Source organism: Nesoenas mayeri, assembly GCF_963082525.1.
Source record: "Nesoenas mayeri genome assembly, chromosome: 8".
In the NCBI taxonomy this organism is placed as follows: domain Eukaryota; kingdom Metazoa; phylum Chordata; class Aves; order Columbiformes; family Columbidae; genus Nesoenas; species Nesoenas mayeri.
This window is the reverse complement of record NC_137554.1, coordinates 28,038,006-28,063,399: the sequence shown is the minus strand read 5'-3', so window position 1 is coordinate 28,063,399 and position 25,394 is coordinate 28,038,006. Positions and strand designations below refer to the sequence as shown.

Below are 25,394 nucleotides of genomic sequence, written 5' to 3'. Positions count from 1 at the left end.
AATCTGGAGATTATGTATTTTATTACTAATTTTATGCACATACAAACTGTGGCATGGGAGGCAGCCCTGTGTGCCAGGGGATGTTTCTGGTAACAGCCGACAGTCTCATCAGTCCCTCCAACACAGGGAGGAGTCTGGGTATACTAACTGTATGACTACTCGCTCTTTTGACAAAAAGGAATAGTAAAAAGGCAGCCCCAAAGCCTTCGGACACTCATTAAGTTGATGAACAAAGGGGGAAAAACAAAACAAAACAAAACCACAACCAAAAAAACCCCACACAACACACACAACCAACCCAAACCAGGCAGCAATACAGATTCACCAACCTTTTCTTACACAGCACACCTCTAATGAAACATTACTGAAAGATTAGCACTTCAATAGAGGAGTCCAGGACTTTGCATCTCCTAGGGCAGCTGACATGGCAACGTTTCTGCATAGGTTTGTCTCAAACATAAGAACAGAGAGGAGAGGCCAGGAGGGCTCTGAAAGCTTGGTTTGTGGTTATGCTGCAGCCTATTTTCAGCTCGTGTTTCTGATGGACATTGTGCTGAAGCAATGGATTCAACATTTATTTTCAGGATCACAGATCAGCAGATTTTCCCCAGCAAACAGGAGATACTGCTCTGTGGCATGACCATCCCTTATTTCCATGCATTTCTTTGCGATGCCTGTCTACTCTTCCTTTTCCTCAAATATTATACGCAGCAAAGTATGCCAGCCAGATCGTGGTTTAAAAGTGACTTTCTGTAGATCAGGCTTCTGCAATCCCAAATGAAACTTTACACAATACTCCCTAAAAGCCAAAATAATTAATTGTCTTCTTTGTGGCAACATCCACACAACCACTGGCAAATTCACCCCCTTGTATTTTGAAACACCGTCATTCACAAACCCAATCACAGATGGCCGCATAAAACTGGGATACATCTCTTCTAACCACGGCAGGACTGCAGCAGCTCGGAGGATGCGTTTTGTTGCATATTTTTCACGGTAGTTAATCATAGCTGTGTCACACACTTGTAACTGCAGTGAGTCCTCAATACAGCAGTGGGTAAACAAACATCACACAAACCAGCTCGCAGAAAAAGGGATGTGTGGCCTCACAGACAGCTTGCTCACATGTTTTGACAAGTGCTCTCAAGAAAAACATTCCAAGCAGCGTTACATTTCTGCCAGAGCTTCTCAGAACATCAGTTACCCTTTGAACGCTTGATGATAATCCTAATTTCAAGAACTGGGACTCTTCAGATGCAAACAGCATTAGCATTTGCCTTTGCAGTTACTAACCAAATGTTACACTAGCCCTTATTTCACAATAAACATAATGTGCTGAACCTTTTTTTTAACAGTTCCTATAAATAACAGTGTTGAGGGAGCGAAGAACTTTTCAGCATAACTTATTTTTTGTGAGTCCATGTCCTTAAACAAGCCTCTGACATCCCTGCTTTGGGAACACAGATGATCCTCAAGTAAATTTCACACAAATTTAAATCTCAAAACCAGTAAAGAAACTAAATAACAAAACCCAGCATCCTCTAAAAAAAAAAGCAGACCAAATATACATAGCCTTGTAATAGCTGTATTCTGCATCACCACTTAGAAGTTAAGTGAACAGAAACATTTCATGTAACACTCAGAGGGTGACTCTCTTCCCCAAAAAAACAACAAAAAATTGTTCTTAACATGGATCTGCTTAGGGATCAAATTTTCAGCTCAGCTTCTCTCTGAAAGCTGAGCCTCCCTCCATTACTGCCAGCTTCTACTCAGGAGTAAAACAAAGGTGAATTAATTTCAAGCTAAGAATGAATAGCTCATACAATGAAAAAAATAAAGGAATTCACAGTGTTTGGCTAGAATGAATATGAACACAAATCCAGGATTGTGTTGGTTTGTGGGTTTTTTTAAACAGTATTTAACCATGCTCTAAGACTGATGATATAACGTTAAATAAGGATTTAAGTTTTCTTTTACACACAGAACTCCATCATCTTATAACTCGCACAGCAGCCGCAAGTCAGCTCCACTGTTAGTTGTCTATGGATGGTACCTTTAGCCTGTATAAAGCACTAAAAAAAATAAAAACCTTGAGAAGCCACCTTGTCATTGTTCCTTATTGACCAGACAGTCCAATACTTAAAACAACAAAACAACCAACAGTGTACACCACCATGTATTGTTATCCCACAGTATGAAGGTTCAATCAGCTGATAACCCTTGGAGCAGCATAGAATCGGTGAGAATCTGCAGGATCTCCTGCAGAAGGCTGGAGCGCAGCCTCAGCTCAGACAAGAACTGCAGTCTGCCTTCTGTCCTCATGCAGATGTCTCCCGTGGTTCTTCCCAGCTGGGACACAGCAGCTCTCACTTTTCTCCCCTTGCACCGCCTTCCTAGATTAGCCAGGTAATCTCTTCCTTCTCTTTTCCTCAGCTTCTTCACCTTCCTCCCAGCAATTCTCTGCTTTTGCCAACCTAACCAGAGTTAACACCAACCGGGGTGGGGTGTCTCTGCAAAGGGTTTGCTGTATGCTACAGCACAGAGCTGAGTGGTCTTATACGATGCTGCTGGAGCCCATGTCCTGTTCAGCACAGCTGCTCCTGCACTGTGGCTGTTCTGGTGTAGGACTGGGATGAACAGACAGTTGTGGTGAGGAACTTGTTGCTGCAGCACTCACCACTGTAGCTGCAGGTTTGCAGGACAAGGCAGAATTCACAGGAGACGGGCAACCCCGCTATGCTGTCACAAATCTCTTGTCATTTCCTGGAGGGATCAAAAAGAGGGGTCAAAAAGAACAACTTGCAGCTTGCTCTTGTAGAGAAAGCCCAAAGCCAAGCTCAGTCAAAACCACACAGTCAGATAAAGTTTATTTACAAACTTCAGAATTAGTGTGCTGAAAAGCACCAGGACCACAGGCCCCAAAGACAGATCATCACCTCTTCACAAAGCATTACCAGGACAACTGTTGCAAGTGTTATAAACGCTTCTCTTTCCCTCTTTGAAGAGGGAACATAGCTGAATATCAACTCCCTGTGGCAAGTCCTGGATGTTCTTGTATCCTTCAACACGAGACAAGCTGCTGACTGAAGTTTTGCTGTGTTTTCTGTGTGCGCAGAGCTCTTTGCCCAGCACAGCACTGCTCTACTCTAACAGTCCGCAGCCAACAGAATCAGTGAGCATCAGGAACACAAACCATCTGCTAGGGAAGCTGACACCATCACTTCCAGATGGGAGAAGAAATACTTTACAAGGGACACAGAAAGAGTGGGGAGTTGGAAGAAAAGAGATCCCATCTTCCCTCCTATAGGACACCCTAAAGCCAGTCTCAAATGTCCTACGCTAAAATTGTTATTTTCTTTTGCTCTTCTACTTCTCCTTACTATTACTGAGCGAAAGGTGAGTTCCTATCAGGGAGCCCTTGTGTCTGTTTCCCATTCAATCATGAAACTGCCATGGTACAGTGCGATTGCACTGCCCCCTCTCAACTGAATTCTAGTATTTAGAAGCTGTAACCACCTCTGGTTAAACAGATCAGGTTACATCACTGGCTCTAAATCAGCTTTGCTTCGCCTCTTTTTCTGCAAGAGGCCAGGAAATCTGGATGTGATATGGCTCTAGTTCTTCTGGAGTGACATAGTCTGGAGCATTGCCCATCAGGTCACGTCCCCTGAAGGATTTAGGAAAAGCAATGACATCTCGGATACTTGGAGCATCAACAATGAGAGAGATCAGTCTGTCGAGTCCTAGAAGCAGAAAACAAATGGGTGAATCATTTGCATTATGGTGCTACATTACTTCCTCCAAGTCAGAAAAATCAGAAAGGTGGAAAGATAATATTACTAAGCTTAAGAAATAAAACGGAAGCAAATAAAGCAAAAAAATTAATCTCAACCAGTAGCAGAGAAACAGACTGGCCTCAAGAGCAGAAATGCTTCACAAAATAAAGCTTTTCAAGATCACAGAAATTCCGCAACACACGAAGGACTGCAGGACAGAGACAGTGCCTTTGCAAAGACAGCTTAACAAAAGCAGGGCAGCAAAGTGGCAGGAACACTGTCAGGGCTCTGCTCAACTGCTCAAACAAAGCTCTCGATCAAGCAGTTCTGGAGGACTATGTCTAGGAGGAATTAAAAAAGAACAAGAGCCTCTGGGTGACTGGATGGATGGAAATCACACTGGAAGACCACAAGTCAAAATGCCACCTTTGTTTTTTGTAGTGGTTGGTTGGTTGGTTTTGGTGGAGGGATTTTGTTTGCTTGCTTGTTTTGGTGCAGGGTTTTGTCTGTTTTCTTTTTTAAAAACCACACACTTTCAAGGTTCTAGGGAAACAAAATCTGACATTATCCAAATTTAGTGAGCAAAACAGACAGGGAAGAAGGGAAGCGAGACTGAAGGAGAAAGCAAGGTCGTGGCAGTAAGCCAGGGGCATGAAACATGAAGTGCCATGCTGTCCCAGGCCTCTAGGCATGCAGTACAGTGATCCTGTTCTGAATGCACAGGAACAAGAACAGAGATGACCTAACCTTAATGAATATACTGTTTGTAGAACAGCAGATAAGAACCATCCTTAGAGCCACCAATAAGTGATTTGCTCCTTGCGTAAGAACTAAATCACACTAAGATGTTGGGCAGGAACAGCAAAACATTCTGCACTTGGTGCTGAGACCTCTGTTTCCTTCTACAAAGCTGCTACAGAGATGGAAGTGCTGTGTAAGCTCACACAGTGTTACCACGTTGGTAGTGCCAAACAGCAACACTAGAACAGCCATGTCCATTGGCAGGAGACAAGTCATGAGAGACGTGCATCTGGAAAGCTACAGAACACTTACCTAAAGCAATTCCTCCATGAGGTGGAGCTCCAAACTCCAAAGCCTCAAGCAGATGGGAAAGCACCTCAGAATCCTCCTGCAAAATTACATAAGAAGCGTCACTGACAAACAAAGCTCTTCTTACTATCAACGTAAGATGCAGGTATGATGAAGTCATCCATCCCTCAGGGCTAAGACTTACCTTTCTTTATCTGAGAAGTACACAAGTGTTTCTTTCAGAATTTGAAGTGGATATTTAAACTAATTAATCCTTTAAATCTCCAAGAGAATACTAGAGTCATCTGTAGGCATTACCTTCAGCACTTTCTCCAGCACAAAACGCTGTTGTTCTGCACTATGAATTCTGATGGAGCCACCTCCAACTTCACTGCCATTCAGCACGAGGTCATAGTGCTGGCTACGGACCTGCAGGAAAATAAAGAACGAGCACCTCAGCAAGGCTGGGGCACAGCTGCATCTGCCACCGACCTGCACACAGACAGCAGAGACAGTGGGAACAAAGCTGTGACTAAACACTAAATACTAATACTAAAACACTGCTCTCTCAGTGGTACATTGCAGTTCAGGTACCAGCCCTGTCGGAGACACAGACTGCTGCTGACGGAGGTAGGAACAGTACAAATCCTTTTGCAAAGTTCATCGAAACCTGAAGCGACATGGGGTGGATCAGAATATAAGATTCCTCCACTTAAGCAACTGTTTCCTGTACGCTTCTTTTGCAGAGGCACACATGGATATTTACCACTCAGTGTAACCTGGAATACATCTCTTCCAGAAACATATAATATGTAGTCAGTAACATGAAACAACACCATTTTTACTGTAAAAACAGATTGTGCTTGCCCAGTTTCCCAGGATACATAGCTGTAAGAGAGTCAGCATAAGCTGAAAAAGAAAAGGCTCCAGGGAGACCTTATTGTTGCCTTTCAGAACTTAAAAGGGCCTGATAATAAAGATGTGGACAGACTTTTTAGCAGAGCCTGTTGCAACAGGACAAGGGGTGATGGTTTTTAAACTGAAGGAGGGGAGATTCAGGCCAGACATGAGAAAGAAATTTTTACAATGAGGGTAGTAAAACACTGTCCCAGGTTGCCCAGAGAGGTGGTGGATGAACCATCCCTGGAGACATCCCAGGCCAGGCTGGACAGGGCTCTGAGCAACCTGAGCTGGTGAAGATGTCCCTGCTCATGGCAGGGGCTGGACTGGATGAGCTTTGAAGGTGCCTTCCAACCCAAACCCTTCTGTGATTCTATGATAAGTCAGTTACCTTTGTGGGATCAGAATAGAGGAGGTTGGTGTCTGAAGGGTGAGGAGCAGTGAAAGGGTGATGAGCAGATTCCAGTTCAGTGGGATTCTCTTCCTTGGGGAGGAAGAGTGGAAAATCCACCACCCACAAAAAGTGAAAAGTCGCAGGATCACGGAGCACCAGCCCAGCTGCCTCAAGGATGTCAGCACTCTCCAGCCGTAGGCTTCCTAACGCAGAGCACTGCAAAGGAGAAGGGAGATAATAAGACAGAGCAATTTTACCAACAGGGAATTCACTCAAATACCAACCCAGGAAAGAGTGTTCCACAGCAGTAGTGTCACAGACAGCACCAGTTGCAATGCATTGTTGCCTTAAACACTTTTGCCTTGTCTCCTAAAAGACATCACCTTCCTGCTGATGCAGTGGAAGCTCCGGGGTTTGACAAAGAAAGTCAATGAAGGAGCTGGAAAGCTCATTTTCTTCCAAATGTTCCATCCTCACAGAACTCTCCTTGACTAACCTCAAGAGCTACACAAATGTGGATTAACTGGGGGAATACAGGTTAAGATTTGCACTTTGCACACAGAGAAGTAAAGGCATAGAAAGAGAATATGACAAAATTTTGGCTATAAAGCAAAGCACACCACCTTTCCATAAACCAATGCTTGTTTTAGGCAAACACAGAGAGGGGTAGGGATAGAATCGCCCATCACTGTTCCTAGTAAGCAGCTGTGCAGCTGTGCTTCACTCTTGTCATCTGCTTATGGGAGACAAAATTAACTACTTGACCTTGTTTTCCAATCTCTGTTTGATCCTTTAAAAATTAAGCTAAGGTAGGAGGAGAAAAGGAGGTGCTGATTTGCTCCTATTTTATATTTCAGCCTTCGTTTCAGTAAGGAGTTATTCCCAGAATTTGACTGGAGGAAATAAAAACAATAGGTACATTTCATGCCTTATTTGCTGTTGCTATAGCTTCAGCTCCAGAGCAACACAGAATTAGATGATGACCTACTTTAATAATAAGAAGAATTAGACTGAGGTCAGATAACATCGGAGCCATCATCATCAACATTCAAGTCACACAGCTGCCCAAGAAACGCTTCCTACCACTTGCTTGTGTTCACCAGCAGCCAGCAGTACCACATCGTCCACCTGCATGTTCAGCACTTGGATAAGCTCCGACTGCTGCTTCTCATCGAGAAACTTGGTAAGCAGAGACTTCAAGCTTCCATCAGGCCTGCAGATCATTTCCATGATTTCCTAAAGAAAGACAAGAGTATGTTCAAGCCCAGTGCTGCCCTCTCTTGCCTTGAAACATCACACGCTCAGGCACTGACTCTCAGCTATTAAAAGCTGCTCTTCCGCTTTACTCTGCCTGCAAGTGCCTTTATACACATTTTGTTATTCACCGTTTCCAAAGCCTCAGCCGTGTTTCTGTCTCACCTGGTTAAATCGGGATTTTGCAGAAGCCTTTAATGACTCCAAATCTTTATTTTTAAGGTATCTCTGGGGAAAGAGCAACAGGAGACAAATTAAACACCAGTAAAACATATGGAAAGCCCTATCAGGATTCAAATCTACAGACTGAGCCATTTCCAAACTTCTCAAGTTCTTTTCTTTCCAATACAAGTTCTCAGGAGGGCTGTGGAACAGGACAGGGCCTGCAGCACAAGGCACCAGCTGTGTGTCTTCTCCAAGGGCTCCTTTCAGGAAGAGGCCCCTCTAAGTTGCACATCTGGCTGCAGTTTTTCTCCCTGCTCACAGATCAGATGTATCTGGTGAGCACAGATTAAGCCAACTGCCCCCAGTGTGCAGGGACAAGGTTGTAACACTGCACTGTTGATGGGGAACACACAGCTCAATTTGGAAGAACAAAGGAAAACTGACTGGCCTGATTATAACAGGCAAAGAAATGCACTAAGTGAGCACCTGCATCAAGATCTTGATTTTTTCAGCTACTCTAAAGTTTAGAAGGGCTCGAGATATCACTCTTGTTTTGCTCAAACACACACCTTAGTGCCCTCTCGTGGGAAGCTAGTAACTTACGTTTCGTGACAGAATTAAAGGAATCCCAAGAGAAACCATAGTAAGAAAGTCCCATTCCCCAAATAACACTCAGTGATTAGTAGATTTTTTTCCATATTGCCCAAGCTGCAAAGATACCATAGCCAGAATTAAATCTGCTTCCCTGCTAAAATAAATGGCTGTCTCAGCCTTCTATATCTGTTTTCAGCCCTGAATTTGGTCTGTGACATTTTCATTACGAGATACGTATCAGAAGTCATCCTTGACAAAAGCAAGCTGAGAGGCATCCCTGTCCTCAAAAAACCTTGCAGTTCAGTTTGTTTTCTTCTGTTTCTGTCCTTCCTGAGGACAATATATTCTTCTCAATGCTTGTTCATCTCCTTTTCCCTCTTCTAAACCCATTTAGCCCAACCTGACACCAATCACAACCAATTCCAAGTTCTCCAAAGGGCACTACTCCCCTAGTAATAGCAAAGAACACTTCCATACCAATGAAGGAATTCAAATTGGTATTTGATTTACTTCACATAAACCATAAGCAGTATGTAAAGGCATCACTTACTGCTCCTTGAGGGATACAAATGGCCTTGACAGTGCCGCGTGGGTAACCGAGGGCATTCTGCACAAACTGAATGTCCAATCGTCGCAAAAAGTCACTGATATCCATTATCTGGGGGAGATCATAGGAAAAAGCAGTGGTGGTAGAAACATGAAGAAAAATGTCCTGCACCTGTGTCTTAACACCTTCAACACTATTCCCTGGAACATTGTTTCTTTGTTCAGTGAAATCAAATGGTTCACAAAGAAATAAATGTGGCCAAGCTACAATAACCATTAGGAAGCTGAATGCTGCAGAAACAGAAATGCAAGACAGCCAGGAAAACCCAAGGTTGAGATGGTGACATCCTGCCACGGTGGAGAGATCTGCAATACTGAAACAGAACACTGAAAAAAAGAATCCCTGAAGAAATCTAGCACGCTTTTGTGCTTTTTAGCACTGTTCCTCTTAATACATTTGTCAATATTCTTGGTTCATACTTTCATACTCTTATTTCATTTACAAACAGTGTACACACACAACTGCAGGTGGTTATCTTGAAAACATCTTCAGGCAATAAAAAGGCTGGAGAAGCCTCTCCTGAAGCATCCTCACCAGGAGTATGCCCTGGAGTGCAACAGACAAAAGCACCTGCAGTATCTGTGGATGCCTTATGGGCGTCTGTTCCTAAGACAGTGAAGATGCATTGCTTCCTAACACAATAATACATTATCTCTAAAATAAAATCTCCTTAAAACATATCTTTTCCCACAGCCAAATAAACAAACACTCTCTTCCTCAAGAGAGGAACACCTGTACAAAGCAGCGATGATGGGACAGACACTTTAGAAGCTGTGAGTTTCCAATGGGCAAACCCTCACCTTCATCCCAAAACGAGTATCTGGTTTATCAGTCCCATAGTCAGCCAGCGCCTCCTCATACGTCATGGAAGGGAAAGGAGTCGTAACGCAGCCTCTTTCCTCAGGCCAGGAATATTGCAGAAGACCCTCTATCAACCTCTGGATCCCAGCCTGATCTACAAACGACATCTCTATATCTATCTTAAAATAGAAAACAAGAGGGGACATTCCACATTAGCTACAGGTTTTGCCTTTGCACTGCAACTTACAGAAGCTTTTGGCTATAAAGTCAGCATAAAAAGAAACAATATACTACATTAAATCACGGCATGACTGCATTACGCTGAGAGTGTGCTTAAGATGTCCCTACGGCACGATGACTCAGGACACAATCTCCTCAGAGAACTAAATGAGGTAATGATGACAAGGACAAAAGAAGCAGCCTTGAATGAACCAGGCTCACTCTGCCTGGAATCTCAAGGCTGAGGAACAGGATGCCCAGCCCAGCAGGACAGGAGGAGGTGGTGTCGTCACACACAATCACTGCTGCAACGCGAGTCCCACATCCTCTGCACCTGGGACTGTACGGTCACCCCGGGACAGCAACCGCTTTGCGTGCATCCCACACTAACTTCAAGGAGCTGATAAAACACGCAACAAACAACATTATACCCCCCACAAGCAGCACAAGAGCTGGCAGAAACGGAGCCTTCAGAAAGGAAAACAGCTACAAGCTGTTTGGGGTGAGAAGGAGAGTAAAAGGCAGCATGAGCTGGTTACCTGAGTGAATTCTGGCTGCCTGTCAGGCCGTGAACCTTCATCCCGGTAGCAGCGAGCAACCTGGAAATACCTGCAATAGGACCTTTACTCAGGTGTCTATTTAAAGTATCGTAAATTAAATTGTGACTATAGAATTGACTCTTTAAAAAAAAACAAGAGAGGTCTGTTCCCTTTGCAGTAATCCTAAGTATTTAAAGATTGCTCTTCAAAACACAAACCCCTTGGCAATAAATTCTTGGGAAAGTCTCTCAAACTTCACAGATCAGAGGAAGCAAACCTTGGATAAGACATGCAGAAAATAGGAGTCCAAAAAACTCTTACCTGTCCAGGCCTCCAACCATGAGGAGTTGCTTGAACTGCTGAGGACTCTGCGGCAGAGAGTAGAACTTGCCTGCTTCCCTTGAGGGCACAAGGAATTCTTTTGCTCCCTGGCATCAAAAAGAAGATAAAACCTTACACAGTTCAGCAAATAAGAGGCCTCAGTTCCCCAACAGAGAAACAGCAGACCTGAATATATTTAGCACACAGATAGGCTGCTTGCCAAGGATTACTGGGGTTTTGGCCATTTTTTCCCCTTCTCTTTCAGAAGACTCAGCTCTTCCTCTTGCCCTGTTTTTTTTATTTGCTCAAAACATTACAAGTGCATATGGAATGGCAAAAACATTGAGTTTATCAATGAGAACAAATGGATTTTGAAGAAAAGTTCACCTGAACTTTTCGTCTGAGCACCTGCACTAGAGACAAGCCATTTCCTACAATCACCCCACCTACAATCAATGCAAATTCTTCAAATGGAGCATCCTATCACATTTTTTCCTCCCACGGATTCTTTTGTTTGATAACACAAGATCACACTATAGCCTTTCCCTCCACTACAGGCTTACTTCACTTTAGCAACTTGTTTTCCAAACCTTTCTGCCCAAGTTGAATATAAGGGAAATCACAAAGAGATTTAAAATTTTTTGAGAAGGCCAACAGAATCATGGCCTTATTTCCACAGGCAGCCAAGCTGAATACTACAAAATTCAGCAGCTGATGTTTTAGGTCTGGACCTCTACCCTAGAAACTGTAGACAAGCCAGTGATGAGCTTGGGCTAGGTCCTTTTCTTGAAATCCACCCCTGATCTGGCTGTGTTTGGGTTGGCAGGGAGGAATCTTTCCACCCCATGAAGGAGTAGTTTTATTTCTTCCACCTAATCTACAACTGCTTCTGCTTTATAAATCCATCTCAGCTGCTCAGTCACTTGTACCAAGGTTGTGCCAGAGAATTGTGGTGTCACTCTTCTGAACATTAGGGACCTAATAAGCCTAAGAAATAGCATTTTTTTGTGCTCCTGCCTGTCCCTGGCAGCAGAGCTAAGTGGAAGGCAAGTCAAACCAATGCTTCCTCAAGTGACTCAAACTGAGCTGTATGAACAGGCCGCAGCTTCTGGAAATAAGCAGTGGAGGGACTTTTTTCCAACATGTGGTAAAACTAAAACACTGCTCTAATCACCACTCTTGAAATCTGGGTCCACTTCTGCTTCCCTGACATTTCCTGTTCTCCATTGCTTCATGTGACAGGTGGGCTTTAACTTCAGTTCATGTCACAGTTCAGGCCTAGCAACAAATGCGGCAGCAATTTACAGAGCTGTTAAGGAAGGAAATACCTGACACATGAAGAGAGTCTTCTGCACAGCTGAAAACGACACCAAACTCTGAAAAGACTACTGTCCTTTGTAAAGAGTAGGGTATAAAAGCATCTTCCAGAGAGAAACTAAGAATTGATAATTTCTGAGCACTCAGCTCAAAGTACGAGTCAATTTTTCACACCTTTTCTACAGACTTTCTTCCATCCAACCAAGCAAGAGAAAACTGAAACACTGAACTTTTGAGCAAGAGAGGTCAGCACAGCAATTAGAGCATGATAAGTGAAATAAAATGCTAATGAAATGCACAATCTTTTCGGAGTTCTCTAGGAATAGCAGCAGAGACTACCCTTTCCAAGGTAGTTACAGTTTGATAGACTGCAAAACACCTTCGTTCACTGTCTTTTGCTCTCACTGAGCTCTGCTCAACTGTCAAATCCAGTCTAGTATCAACATCTTGGACATTTTTGCAGCAATTAGGTTAAATATACAAAGGACTTAAGTCTCACACCACATCTAATGTAGAAACTGGATAGACTGTTATTGGGAGACTGGATTCTACAGCAGGCAGTCACACAGCCTCAGACACAGCTATTTTGCAGAATTAAATCCACAAATTCTAAGCTAACAACACAGCCCAGAAGAGCAAGAGCAACGGACCTGCTCTCCTCATTACAAAATCCCACTTGTAATGTACAAATGGCCATTTAGTCACAGTTCAAAAAATCTGTTAACCAACTTAATCCAAAAATATCCCCAAGTAGATTCTCCACCTCCTGCTCCAAGAGACTAAGGCATAACAATACACCATCCAATAAAGGGGTTCAAATGCAAGAACTCCAGGCATTAGCTGCACCAACAATTCCTGGGCTATAGCTCTTCTCTGTGATTATTTTTGAAATGAAAGAAAGGAATATAAACTCTGAAATTAAAATGCAGTAACCTACTAGTTAAGAGATAAGTGCTGGGGAAACAGTGCTTAGAGGAAGTTTTTTGGTTTTATAATCTGGATGTCCCAGGACAGGACTTTCATTCAACATGCAGTCTACAAGACAGAAGCTTTATTCATTTGAAGGTTTAAAATCAAGACACAAGATGTGACATCTCCCATTTCACTCGCTCTACTTTTAAAAGGATCCATGTACCATATCAGAAATTTGTACAGGAGCTGTAACTTAGGGAACAGCAGTGAAGGCAGAGTGGCAAGTGACAATAATTCAATCACAAACTGCCTGTGCAATCACGGGAGGCCAAATGTGTTACTAACTGGATACGTACCCCTGGGGTTCTCTTAAAGAGCGTTGGAGTTTCTACATCCACAAACCCTGAGGAACAAACACATGCTTCAGACATGGAATTTGCTGAAAAGTGGGAGAACTAGTAAGACACAAAGTAGACTAGACTGGGCTTAGTCAGCAAAACAGCTAACCTAGCACAAAATGTAGCCTCTTCAAAATCTACAGGTTTTGCTGCTTCAAAGAACAACATGTGTAAAGACATTTAAAGGCTCTGAGCCATCCCAATGTCCCACCAGAACTGTTGATAACAGAGGACTCTACATAGGCTGAAAAACTGTTAATTCTCTGTCCATTTTGAACAAGGCTTTGCTTTTCCAAAAAGGACTTCCTGATTTTAAGGTATGCATATAAGACCTATAAGAAATCCATCCCTTTGACTTGCCTCAAGCTGGGTGACCAAAAGAGGGAAACTACCTGCAAAAAGCATTTTCTCACTGGATAAAGCTCATTTGAAACAACTTGTTTTAGCATGCTAAGAGATTTCAACATACTTGGCTCTTCAGGCCTGCCAACACCCCTCTAAAGACCTCACCACAAGCAGACGTGTCTTTACTAAGTGGGACCAGTTTGGAATAACAAGTTGACTGGCAATGTCTCCTGTCTCCCAGCAACAGCAAGCAGAAGGGAGGGCTAAAGTGTTGTTTGCTGCACTCTGTTCTTCAACAATTTTTCTTACCATGGAGGTTACACAGATATTCCCGCATCCTCATGACTATCCGTGATCTCAGCCGCAGATTGTACTGCAACTGGAAACTACGCAAGTCCAAGTAGCGATACTGCATCCGTAAGGCCTCTGATTTCTGGAGATAAGAGATGATTAGGATTCAGAGACAAAAATTCAAATTGCATGTCCAATAAAGCCGCTCCTACGGTCACAGGACAAAAGAAGGAAACTAAAAAAAATGCTGCTCTATTGCCACAACCCACCCGTTACCTACAGACTACACAGACAAATGTCAGCCACTGAGGGTGTTTCTATGCATGACAATTATATTTAAAAAAAATACCAAAACATTTACTGTTTTGCACATTAAAGCTCAGGATTTCACTCCTCCTCATTCTCAGTCCACTGCAAGGGACTACAGCAATCCTCCTTGTGATTTTTAAGCAGAGGGGAGGTATAATACCTAGATCTAAAGGAGCAACTAAATGCTGATACATCCTGATTATAGATAGGAAAATTAAAGTAGAGTGGATGACGGGAATTGTCCAGGGCCTGTAACACAGAAGGAAAAGGACTCAGTTCTCCCAATTCCAACACATATGTATCAGTCACAGCTTCAATGGCACAGAGAATATCTTCAAATTAACACTGATGCCTTTCGTACACCATGGAGCCTCCACTAAAACTAAGCTGTTTTAAGACTCTGCATTTACAGAGGAAGAAAATCCTCTGGCTGACCAGCTACTTCTCCAGATAAGGCTAAGCATTCTTGCCTTCAAACACAGCAGTGCACAGGCAGGTTCTGTTCCACATTCTCAAAAACACCAGCATAGCCTGATTTCTCTCACTCTTCTCTTTACCATCTGTTCTTACAGTGATATTTGCAAACCCCTGTGCACTGGAATCATTGAAGCCTTGTTTTCTGCTTAACTCTAATTAGAAATATACGCTCGCAGCTAACAAACAGCACCCCTATTTTAAATAGTCCTTCCCCCAAAGCAGAGCTGGTAGAACTAAAGTTCTACCATGTTTTGCCATTACCCTGAGCAAATTCCAAATTTACTGAAAAGCCACCACTTTGGTAAAAAAAATAAGAAAAACCACAGAAACCTTGATAAAATCCTTGATTTCAAAAGGTAGCTTCTTGCAGGAGTTTAGAATCTCTGCAGTCTCTGCCTTCACTTCAATATCCCCTGTTGGCATTTTCTAGAGAAAAAAAAAAGGCAAGAAAAAAAAAAAGATTCAAAAGTTAAAGAAAACAAATAAGAAAAGGTATTTCACAGGTGGTGAGGGGAAAAAAAGAAACCCATGTGATTATCCTCCCTGTCTTATAACACAGTATAACTCAGAGAACTTCTCTCAAGGACACATTTCTCCTAGATTTCCATTCTGTTCAGAAAAACACAAGTCCCCTCACCAAAGATGGCATTTTCTTTCCCAGTAGCACACTGATCTCTACAAGAAGTATAATTACTTTTCCTTCGCCTTCTCCTTGAAGGACATGCTGAGCACAGAGGAACAGGCAGGCACAGACCTTTGGACAAAATACCAGTTCCATTAGCTTCAATGAAACCAAAGAGCATACATTTTAGTGTGCATTAGCAGCATCACCATCAATCCTTAATACAAGTCAAAAAAAGGCAGCTTGTGAGGAACTTCTCAGAACCCCCAGTTCTGAACACCAGTTCTCAGAACCAGTCGTCTTTTTCTTAGATCCCAGGGAGAACAGACAGCTTCCCCACTTAGCATCGTGCCACTTGAGAGTTCATGCAATCCTACACAACTCTTTCTATTTACAAGAGGAAAGTACCTACAACCTTCCAGCGAAATGATAAATGATTAAAAGAAATAAAAGCATGGCTCAAAGCTTGCATTCTTTATGGACATCTATAAGCAGTAAGAGAAAAAAAAATTACGGTCATTAATCCAGATTCTCTTTTTAGGCCTGGCAATAATGGGGTACATACAATCCTGACAGATTAATCTACAGCTGTTTCAATGAGAGCTGAGGAATGCATAACGTTAAAAAATGATTCAACCTCTGTTTCCCATACAAAGAGAACAGCAAAATCTATTCTGAGCGAGAAACAGGTCATCACATGCTGTGGAACCTGTGATGACAATACTTATTTTCAAGAAAAAGAAATCACCTCAACCACACTTTGAAAGCCTGAAAAAGCCATTATCCTTTCAAAGGGCTGGAATATAATTTGATTTGTGGGTGTCTCTAATGTGCTTTGAGGTTCTCCTAAGTGACATGTCATAGCAGTTATTTCACCTCCCATTATCTGAGGATAGGCTGTCACACACCCAGAAGCCATGGCAAAGCTTCGACACAAAAACCACCATAATCCCACTAATAATGTGCTCTTTGCCACAAGGAATAAAAACATCGAGAGACCCCAACATCCTCACCAGATTCTCCTGGCCTGGGGGCCGAGGGGACACAATTCCAGTCACTCGCACAACGGACTCCACTGGGGCGTTAGACAAGAGCTGCTTCACATGGGAATGTGCCTACAAGAAGATGACAATGTCTCACAAAAATTCAAAGAACAGGACAAAGACCCTCGTTTCATAATGGCCCATTTAAACTCAGGATCACTCATCATAACCCAGAGGAAACAGGATTAATGTTCCTGTTGCAGCGTCAGACCAGGGTCCTCATAATACTTAAGTCTTATTGTGAGGCAGAGCACCCAGTCTGACAAAGTACTTCGTTCTCCCTGCCCTGTCTGTTGGACCCAAACTACCAAACAAAAGGAAAAAAACCCAACAACTAGGGACCCATATTTTGGTAGCACTTACCTCATCCTGTGGAATGATGACCTGGGTCAGGCCCTGGAAATCCCTCAGAACCAGAAACAGGCCTTGTCTGATCCATGCAAAACACAAAAGGAAAAAGCTTTTTTCAATAATTCAGAAGTCTTTTGCTTTTTATGCCAAAGCACATGGCAACTAACTACTTTCTGTACCGTGTGACTGAGCTCAAAGCACTTCCAAGGAATGTACCAACAGACACTTTTCCCACATCTGAATCTCATTTGAACAATTTGTTTCACATTTTGCCCAGCCACAAAAAACAATGTGCAAATAACTGTGAGAGGCAGAATTTTAATTTGAACGTTATTTCATATTGAATGGGGATTCACAACACATGCAATTTCTTGCTGGGAAACACTGTCCAGATAAACAGAATCACACAGAATCACAGAAAGTTAAGGATTGCAAGGGACCTCAAAAGCTCATCCAGACCAATCCCCCCGCTGGAGCAGGAACACCCAGATGAGGTTACACAGGAAGGTGTCCAGGTGGTTTTGAATGTCTCCAGAGTAGGAGACTCCACAACGTCCCTGGGCAGCCTGTTCCAGACTCTGTTACCCTCACTGAGAAGTTTCTTATGAGCAATAAAACTGAACTACACATGGATACAAAAAAACAGTCCAACCCCAAACCAAGAAAGATAACATTGGTCCCATAAAAAGTTTCACATGAACAATCCACATGTCTAGACCCAGAATCACAAATCTCGATCTCTTCAGCTGCAGTAGAGACAGCTACCATTGTACTCAATCCATCAAGGAGCTGTCAAGTGGAACAGGATCTGGCTGTTTTAAAAGCAAGAGCACAACCATCAAATTGCAACAATGTTAACTCTGTTTCCTGAGCTCCATGGATGCCTGTTCAAAGATGAGATACTCAAAACCTCCTAATAAAAAAAAAAAATCCATGTAGAGCATCACTGCAGAACAACACTGGATAAAACCCACCCTCTCTAGACTGTTAAATGCAAAAAGGCAACTTTTGATACTAAATAACTTCAAAGCCACAGGAGTTATCTTCATTTTACAAGCACATATCCAAGATCAGAATATTTTGGAGTAGTGTCCATGCTGTACACAGACTTGCTCTTCACCCTACACTTACAAAATGTCCAACTCCACTAGGAGTGATTATATCACATCACTTATAGCAAAGTGTTGAAATTAACACTTTATCCTCTGCTTACTACCTTCCCTTAGTACTTATTTTTAAAGCAAGGCTTGTATACTTTTAAACTGCATAATTAGATGCTGTAGTTGAAAAGACAAACAACACTGCTTGCTTAAAATTTAAGGACACTATCTAAAAGAAATTATTTGCTCACAGCTGTTAGAATTGCTATAAATATGTTACTCATTTTCTCTCCTATACAGCGAGGATAATAATATTTAATTGCTTTACAGAGTTGTAATAAGGAACAATTAACACGTGTATGAAACTCTGAAATTTTAAATACTGATCTGGCATGGTTCTCAACTGTTTTAGTCACTTCAGAAGTGCCTACTGCAGAATATTAAAAGATAACCTGAAGCATTAAAAAACAAGTGTTTGAATCCAGGCCTAGAGCACACATAGGATCCGGCAAACAAGCATCTCTGTGTTCCCCTTGGTTTGTATTTACCTTTGGTACTGAATCCATCCATACAGTGTGACCTCTTGTCCCACGTGAGCAGAACGCAGCTCTCCACAAGTGTTGGTTCGAGTGACAAAGCTATTGAAGTCTTGAATAAAAACAATAAATTATTTTGTGACTTTTGCAGACAAACAAGACAGAACAGCTACAGAGCTTCCCAAACACCAATACAGGCATCTACAAAGAAATAGCTTCATATATCCCCAGTACAACTACTACGACGGCAGGACACGCATAGCACAAAATTATTCTAAATAATTTAAGAGGAATGATTTCTATATCTCTGCCAATCTTTCATACAGAAATCTGAACACAGCCTTGCTGCACACTTCTACCCTGCAAATTTCAGGGGCAGGAGAAGGGAAGGCTGCAGATCAGTCTTGAGGCACGCTGAGCATTCCACACTCAAATCTAGAAGACACAGCAGCAAAAGGGCTTGACAAGCCCAGACTAAAACATATGGACACCCCCCACATCGGTGTGAATTGAACAGCTTCCTGACTCCAATTAGCGGTAAAAGGCCTGAACCATGATGACAGACTTTCCACAGACCCCAACATGCCCGGCATCAGGACTTAGTTATAAAACTAAGCATGCTACTTACAGAACATGCCAGAGATTCAGCTTGCAAGGAAAAAATTGCAGGATGCCACTACCTAAACATTTATATGTGTGTATAATTATGTGAACTTGTCTTCCTACCTACATCACAGGCTAAAGGCTGTAAAGAGTAGAGGGCAAGGTTTGTTTCCATGTTAGGCACTCAGCTCCCCCTGTTGCTTATAAGTTGCGTGCTACGCCAAAAAAAAGACGGTGGGAAGAAGCAAAGGCTCAGCAATTTAAAAAGAGGGGGAAAAAAGTTGGACAAACTGGTTTTAATAGACTTTGAAGTGCAATTCACTGTGATGACAAAATATATAAAAAAAATACATACATGTGAAGAAGACATTCCTAAAAATGATCATAGAATACCAGGTTGGAAGAAAGCAAAAGGACCACCTCATCCAAGCTTCCTTGGCAAAAGCCCGGTCTAGACGAGCTGGAGCAGCACCCTGCCCAGCTGAATCTTGAAATTATCCAACGCTGGGGAACCCACCACTTCCCCGGGGAGATTATTCCAATAGCAGCATGAAAAACTTCCCTCTTGTGTCAAACCTAAATCTCCCAATAGCAATTTGTAAAGAGTGCGCTTTTAACCTTTTAACAGACTGCTCTGACCTGGGTCCCCAGAACAATAAAAACCAAACCCCAAAGCCCGTGGGAGCCGGTGGGGACAAGACACACGGTTCTGTCTCACCTGGAGCCACCGGGGCCGAGCCGGCCCGGTGCAGAGCCCGCCCGAGGCCCGGGGCCCGGGCCCATAGCCGCAGCAGGCGGGGAAGGGCCATCGCACAGCCTGGGGACGGGCGGGACCGCCACACACGCTCAGGACAGGGCCACGGGAAGGAAAGCGCCAGCCGCGGCCTCTCCCCGCGGGGAGGGCCTAGAGCGCCGCGGGGAGCGGAGCCCGAGGGCCGGGAAGGCCCAGCTGCAGCAGGCGGGTCACGTCCCGGCAGCGCCCGCCTCTCCCCGAGACCATCGCCTCACGCCGAGCCGCGGCAGGCCGGCCACACACAACGAACTCGGCACCACGTTCTTTCTCTTTCCCCCACTTCCGCCCGCCGCAAATATGGCGGCTGCGGCGGCGTCCCGCCCAGCGCGCCGCGGGGGCTGACGGGAAGGGCGTTCAAAAGACGCCGGGCGGGGAGCGGCGCCGGGCCCGTGATGGAGTCGGCGGCGGGCGGGCCGGGGCAGCCGCGACCCAGCACCGGGCGGCCGTCCTGGGGGCTGCCCTTCGGAAGGGCGCGCAGGCGCTCCGCGCTCAGCCCCAGCAGCCAGCTGCTCCCGGCGCCGCGGCGCACGCAGGTGAAGGCCGGGGCGGCGGGGGTTGCGGTGAGGCCTGCCCGTCCCCTCAGCCCAGGGAAAGCTCTTCCCGTTTGTTGGCTTTTAATATTAACGTCTTAGCTTTTTTGTTTTAGGAAGACACCCAGAGAACGGCGTTTCTACTGCGCAAGCAATGGGCCTTGTACAGCGTGACTCCCCTGTACCGGTTCTCCGAGGCTCACCTGAGGGACTATTCGCGGCTCCTCAGCGCCTTCTTCGCCGCCGAAAAGAAGAAAGGGCTGGCGGTGGAGATAGGGGGTGAGCTGGACATCAAAGTGTCTGTCACCAGCCTCCCAGACCTGAAAGGCAGCGACCGAGACCAGGCAGCCATTCTTGTGCAGGTAAGGAGCCTTCACAGCAGGTCTGGTAATCATAATTAGTTGATTAAATCAGAGTAAAAGGAGCAATTGTCTAATATTGTAGCTTAGCAACTCATTTACTGCAAGGGCTTGGACGGGTAATTTAACTTCTTGGATAAAATGGGTATAATCCTATCTCCTGGCCATAGCTCAAGTCTAATATTTCTGAAATGTTTGCCTCAAGATGCTACTGAACTGTCAAGTTCAGCAGGGCAATGGTTACAGGATGTACCACGGGTTGGCTCTTCTTAAGCAGCATACACTCTGATTTCAGGACTGTTCCTAATGACATAGAAAGTGTTTTTCCTGCTGTTTTCAACAGAATTGCATGCATCTTTTGGAGAAGTAATGAACAGACCAACTAACTGTATGAGCTTTAAAGAATGTTGTATATGAGGTCCTGAAAAAAAGTCTTCTACCAAACACCTGAAATTATAAAATAGAAAACATCTGACTAAAAAACAAAATAATCTAATATTTCTTTTCCCTGTCTCAGCTTTCCTCGAGATCATCAGCCTCCCCAAAAAACTCTGAAGAGAAAGTGGTATGGTCGGGCTGGTTCTGCTGTGTGGCTGGAGATGAGCTTTCTGAGAACTTGCCAGAGGCTTTCACTTGTTTACCTCTGTTCCTTGTCAACGGGGCAGAGAGTAACACGGCCATTGTTGGAACCTGGTTTCAGAAGACTTTTGACTGCTGCTTCCGCCGTTTGTCCCTCAGCCCTTTCAATCTCAGTTGGATGGCAGCCATGTGGACTGGATGTAAAGTAGACAAACCTGCATCTGCCACAGAACTCGTTTTCTCTGTCCCCCGCCTGCCCCATCCTCTGTATATTTCGTATGCCATTAATCTGGAGGATGCCCAAGCTCTGTGGGATACAATCCAAAAAACTCCAGGAGAGATCACTCAAGAAGAGGTGGATGTGTTTATGGACTGCCTTTATTCCCACTTCTACAGACACTTTAAGATCCACTTGTCAGCCACAAAACTGGTGAAAGTTTCTACAGCAGTTGCCTCAGCACACTGTGATGGGATTATAAAGGTGAGGCTTTAACCCATGCTGGACAAATAAAATAGCTGTACCTGTCTAGAAATGCCTTGCTTCTGAAACTTGAAGGTATCATGTTTCTTAGGTGTAATTTTCTACAAGGACTTGTTAAACCCTCAGCTTTTATTAGTCATAATTAGTTCTGGAGTTGGGACAACTATCAGTACAGTATTTTTCTACTATATTGCATCAAAAGGTACTAGCCCTGGTCTTGGGCTAGAAATAGGTGTATTAGCTGTGGTATAAACAGGAAAGTTTATTTGCCTGGTGGCCAAAACTTAGGCTTAAAAAGATCCCAAACTTAGTCAAAGATATTAAAAAAATAATAATTAGCTTTATAGTATTGCAGTTATTAAGACACAGAAGACAAATATAATTATCCTGCTATATAAAGATAACTGGTGCATGGGTGAGCTAAGAGCCAGAAGATCTTGATTGAAAACATCTTGCTTAAAATGAATTCATTGGTAACCCTTTTCACAAAGGTGCTGTTCTCCCTATAGAGGTATCTGTAATATGCTTTAAAACCATGGAAGATTAATCCTTCCTGAAGTTTCTTCAAGGAATACAATACAGTCTTCCAAGTTAAAGAACAGTTTGTGTAACGCAACTGCTTAAGTTTAGTCTACAATGTACAGACTTCACTGTTCTGGGTACAGAGGATTTTCATTTTGACATGCATTTCTTCTTTCTTACAGTTTCGCCAAAGTCAATACCTAACTGGAGTGCTGATGCTCCTGACAGAACTAGCAATCTGTCAGATACAGTGAGACTCGTTTCAGCAAATCTTCACGTTAAAAAGGCTTGCTACTGGAAGATGTATACTGAGAAACCGATTGTAAACTCATTCCTGCGGCATCTTCTTTCCTTTTGTCCTGGCTGTCCAGAGTTGGACTTCAGAACTCCTGCACTCATCCCCATACCTTGCTGTAATTCAACGCTGCACACAGAGAAGACATGCACCTGTTTTGCCCTAAAGGAGCAGCTAATAGAAGTTTGTATCATAGTCACTCTGTTCATTTCTGTGTAGTTATCAGCCAGGGGCTAGGAGATGAACTCTGCAAGTTCTTGGATGTTGCTTATTGACAGGTCTTTCTGTTGTTTCTAGCTGAGTTTTCACTGAACTGGATAGCTTAAGCTATACAGACCTTAGCCTTAGCTAAACAGTGACTAGTCTTGGGCCAGTCTAAATGCAAAGTCAAGCCCACTGCAGAGAAGGTGCATGCTCCACAACCCAGGGCAGCAAAATCCATGTCTGTCTTTCTAGCTCACTGAGGCCAGATGGTAAAGTGTTCATCGACATCCCAGTTGGGCTGAGATGAACAGCACAAGACTGACAACTGCCTTTTGATCCTCTCAGACACGTTAATACATAGGAAACTGAGGTCTGTGTATGCATTAGTTATTTGCTATGCTTTGCCTGATGTTTGTTGTCTTGGATGTGATCTTGTAGGCCAGAGAATGCTTGGAGTTGGAGCTAGGGATGCTAAACCTTTATATTAGATCTTTCCCTTGTACAGCAGGTAGGAGTTCAGAGAGCTAATGCAGAGTGCCTGGCTACAACTGAAATGGGCAAGAAAGGAAGTAGAATAAGTACGTGTAAAATGTTATGATTTTTGTATCACAGTACTAAATAAAGACAATATTTGTCATCTTTTGCTAATAGAATGGTCTCAAGCAAAGTAAAGACTACCTATGCCTGGTTAAATATATACTTGTGTGGTACTTATTTCCAAGTGCAAGTCTTTGCCTCCTTGCCCAACCATGTAATTTTGGGGCTTATTTGTCACCTGTCACTAAAACCACTGACATGAACCAGCCGTGCAAACATGAAATAATTGCATGCCTGGTTCCTAATCTACTTCTGGAATTAGCCAAAGAAACATGCACCTGTTTTTAGTTTTTGTTTACTAGTTGAAAATTAAGTCTGTGAAGTGATAATTCCTACCCTGGTAGAAATAGCTAAGCAACCTTCTGAAGTTACTGACAGCTCAGCAGTTATTTAAATTATCACTTCTGCTGCTTTAGTTTCTTTTTATATTAGACAAAGTTTGTTAACTTGATTCAGAGGACATAATTGTCACCTGCATTTGATCTGAAAACAGCGCTGTTACACCCACAGCTTAGTTTTAATCTAATGCTCAGCTCTTCCTTTACTACTTTACTTTCTTTTACTTGGAATGGTGTCTGAAAAAGAAACAAAACCAAAAAAACAACAGCATCTACATCCACACAAACTATGCAAAAGCACAGCCCACTGCTTTCACCCAAAGGAACAAACAAAGAACAGCATAAAAGAAATTTATTAAGATAGCACTATTTATACAAGTTACTCATGCTAGAAAAAAGCATAAATGATACATGTAAACATCTGTTTACAGAATACTTGTTTTCCTTGTAAAGGTGCAAATGATCTTCATATGTAAACACAAGAATACCGATCTTTAGGGGAAAAGGGGCTTTTAAAAAAGTTTTAATGACCCATTTATTACTGTAATGTAATTGTTACTATATCCAAGCACATTAAAATGCTGAGTTACATGAATCAAAGTGTGAAGTCAATGAACTTAAGATGTCAGCACTGCCTTTTTCAGCTCAAGAATTTGCAGTCCGCTTGCTCTTTTATAATCAGATTTAGTAAGGTCCAAAGTTGTATCAGGTGCAAAAGGTCATTCTAGATAGAAATTACAGTAAAAACATATTGAAACCTTTGAATCTAGAGTTGTTCTTTCCTCTCCCCCTACCCCTGGGTGCCTCCACAGTCACTTAAACATGACAGTTACTCACAGTGCCGAACAGTCCCCTTCAAACTCTTGAATCAGCCTTATACCTTTCCCTCCTCTACACACACAGAGGCAAAGTGCATAAAAAGATCACTAAAAGGGAAGGTACCATCTCGTCACAGTCAGCGTTTCACAAGAGGAATTCTAAAGACACAGACAAGAGGGCAGCTGAGGTGATGCTGGTCAAAGCTTTGTTGAGCAGGGGCTGACTGCGGGTCTGCTGATCAAGCAAGAACCTGAGGAGCTTTGATTTAGACTAATCAGAATTAAAAGAGGATACTCACGTCCCCTCTTCAGACAAGAACTGATATCTAGCAGGCAACGTGAAATAAAGGTTTTTTGAAGTAAGCAACAACTAGTTGTTTCTAGGTTGATACACGGGGGAAGGAAGAGATGGAAGCTGAACTTTGTACCATACACTTGAATCATTTGAAATCCTTTTCACTCTCACCCTTTTTGGGGCACCTCACTGATTCAGTCGATAGATGAGAGTTCCAGTTCTACTTCTTGCCTCCAGCAAGACTGAAAAGATATTCAGGGCACCCAACCTGTACTCTGAGAGACCCTAAAACATACCACAAGGGTTGGAACCACAACAGCTGGCAGGACATACCACTGCCCTACCCACCAACTTGTCAAAACTCACATTGCACATGCACACATACATATATATAAAATACATATATGTGCGCACATACATACATATATAAAAAGCTGGAATTATCGCTGTGAGCAATACAAAGAAAATACATGATACAAATTAAATGAAAAAATAAATATACTCTGCGCACAGAAAAGCTCCTGTGCAAAGGTGGCACCTTGCAGGTCAAGTACTTTTTAGAAGCTCTCCGTAAATAAGGCAAAAGCAATGTTTTCTGTATCTCTTTCCTCTTTCGCCACATCCACTGCTCACACAGCTGGAAGAAAAGCAGAAAAGCTCCTCCTTGCCAGACTCCCAGT

The 25,394-nt window shown here is 43.2% G+C and overlaps 2 protein-coding genes across 5 annotated transcripts; one reads left to right on the top strand and one right to left on the bottom strand.

Moving 5' to 3' along the window:
* DARS2 (aspartyl-tRNA synthetase 2, mitochondrial) lies at nt 1-19,982 on the bottom strand. 4 transcript variants are annotated; one of them, XM_080348877.1, is made up of 19 exons: nt 19,622-19,982; nt 18,313-18,412; nt 16,677-16,743; nt 16,284-16,385; nt 15,343-15,402; nt 14,979-15,074; nt 13,881-14,004; nt 13,185-13,231; nt 10,600-10,706; nt 10,279-10,348; nt 9,520-9,699; nt 8,663-8,770; nt 7,519-7,581; nt 7,183-7,335; nt 6,097-6,315; nt 5,124-5,234; nt 4,830-4,905; nt 3,517-3,743; nt 1-2,763 (listed from the first exon to the last, which is right to left on the bottom strand). In XM_080348877.1, exons 1-18 carry the CDS (start codon nt 19,710-19,712, stop codon nt 3,556-3,558), a joined length of 1,962 nt encoding a protein of 653 aa, XP_080205003.1. In that variant the 5' UTR covers nt 19,713-19,982; the 3' UTR covers nt 1-2,763; nt 3,517-3,555. The 4 variants fall into 4 exon arrangements, with proteins under 4 accessions (XP_080205003.1, XP_080205002.1, XP_080205004.1 ...); XM_080348876.1 differs by having other exon boundaries at nt 1-3,743; XM_080348878.1 differs by lacking the exon at nt 15,343-15,402 and having other exon boundaries at nt 1-3,743.
* A 93-nt stretch (nt 19,983-20,075) lies between these two features.
* CENPL (centromere protein L) lies at nt 20,076-23,238 on the top strand. The gene is made up of 4 exons (XM_080349134.1): nt 20,076-20,229; nt 20,343-20,588; nt 21,103-21,645; nt 22,350-23,238. The coding sequence occupies exons 1-4, from the start codon at nt 20,089-20,091 to the stop codon at nt 22,419-22,421; spliced, it is 1,002 nt and encodes a 333-aa protein (XP_080205260.1). The 5' UTR covers nt 20,076-20,088; the 3' UTR covers nt 22,422-23,238.
* Nucleotides 23,239-25,394: the final 2,156 nt, after the last annotated feature.

Bases quoted from the DNA above. Each gene is read 5' to 3' on its own strand.
- CENPL (XM_080349134.1), top strand. From the start codon at position 20,089: ATGGAGTCGGCGGCGGGCGGGCCGGGGCAGCCGCGACCCAGCACCGGG. The intron at 20,230-20,342 runs GTGAAGGCCGGG...TTTTTGTTTTAG, and splicing joins CGGCGCCGCGGCGCACGCAG to GAAGACACCCAGAGAACGGC. The intron at 20,589-21,102 runs GTAAGGAGCCTT...TCCCTGTCTCAG, and splicing joins AGGCAGCCATTCTTGTGCAG to CTTTCCTCGAGATCATCAGC.
- DARS2 (XM_080348876.1), bottom strand. From the start codon at position 19,712: ATGGCCCTTCCCCGCCTGCTGCGGCTATGGGCCCGGGCCCCGGGCCTC. The intron at 13,232-13,880 runs GTAAGAAAAATT...TTTGTTCCTCAG, and splicing joins ATATCTGTGTAACCTCCATG to GGTTTGTGGATGTAGAAACT. The intron at 5,235-6,096 runs GTAACTGACTTA...ATTTTCCTGCAG, and splicing joins TCTATTCTGATCCCACAAAG to GTCCGTAGCCAGCACTATGA.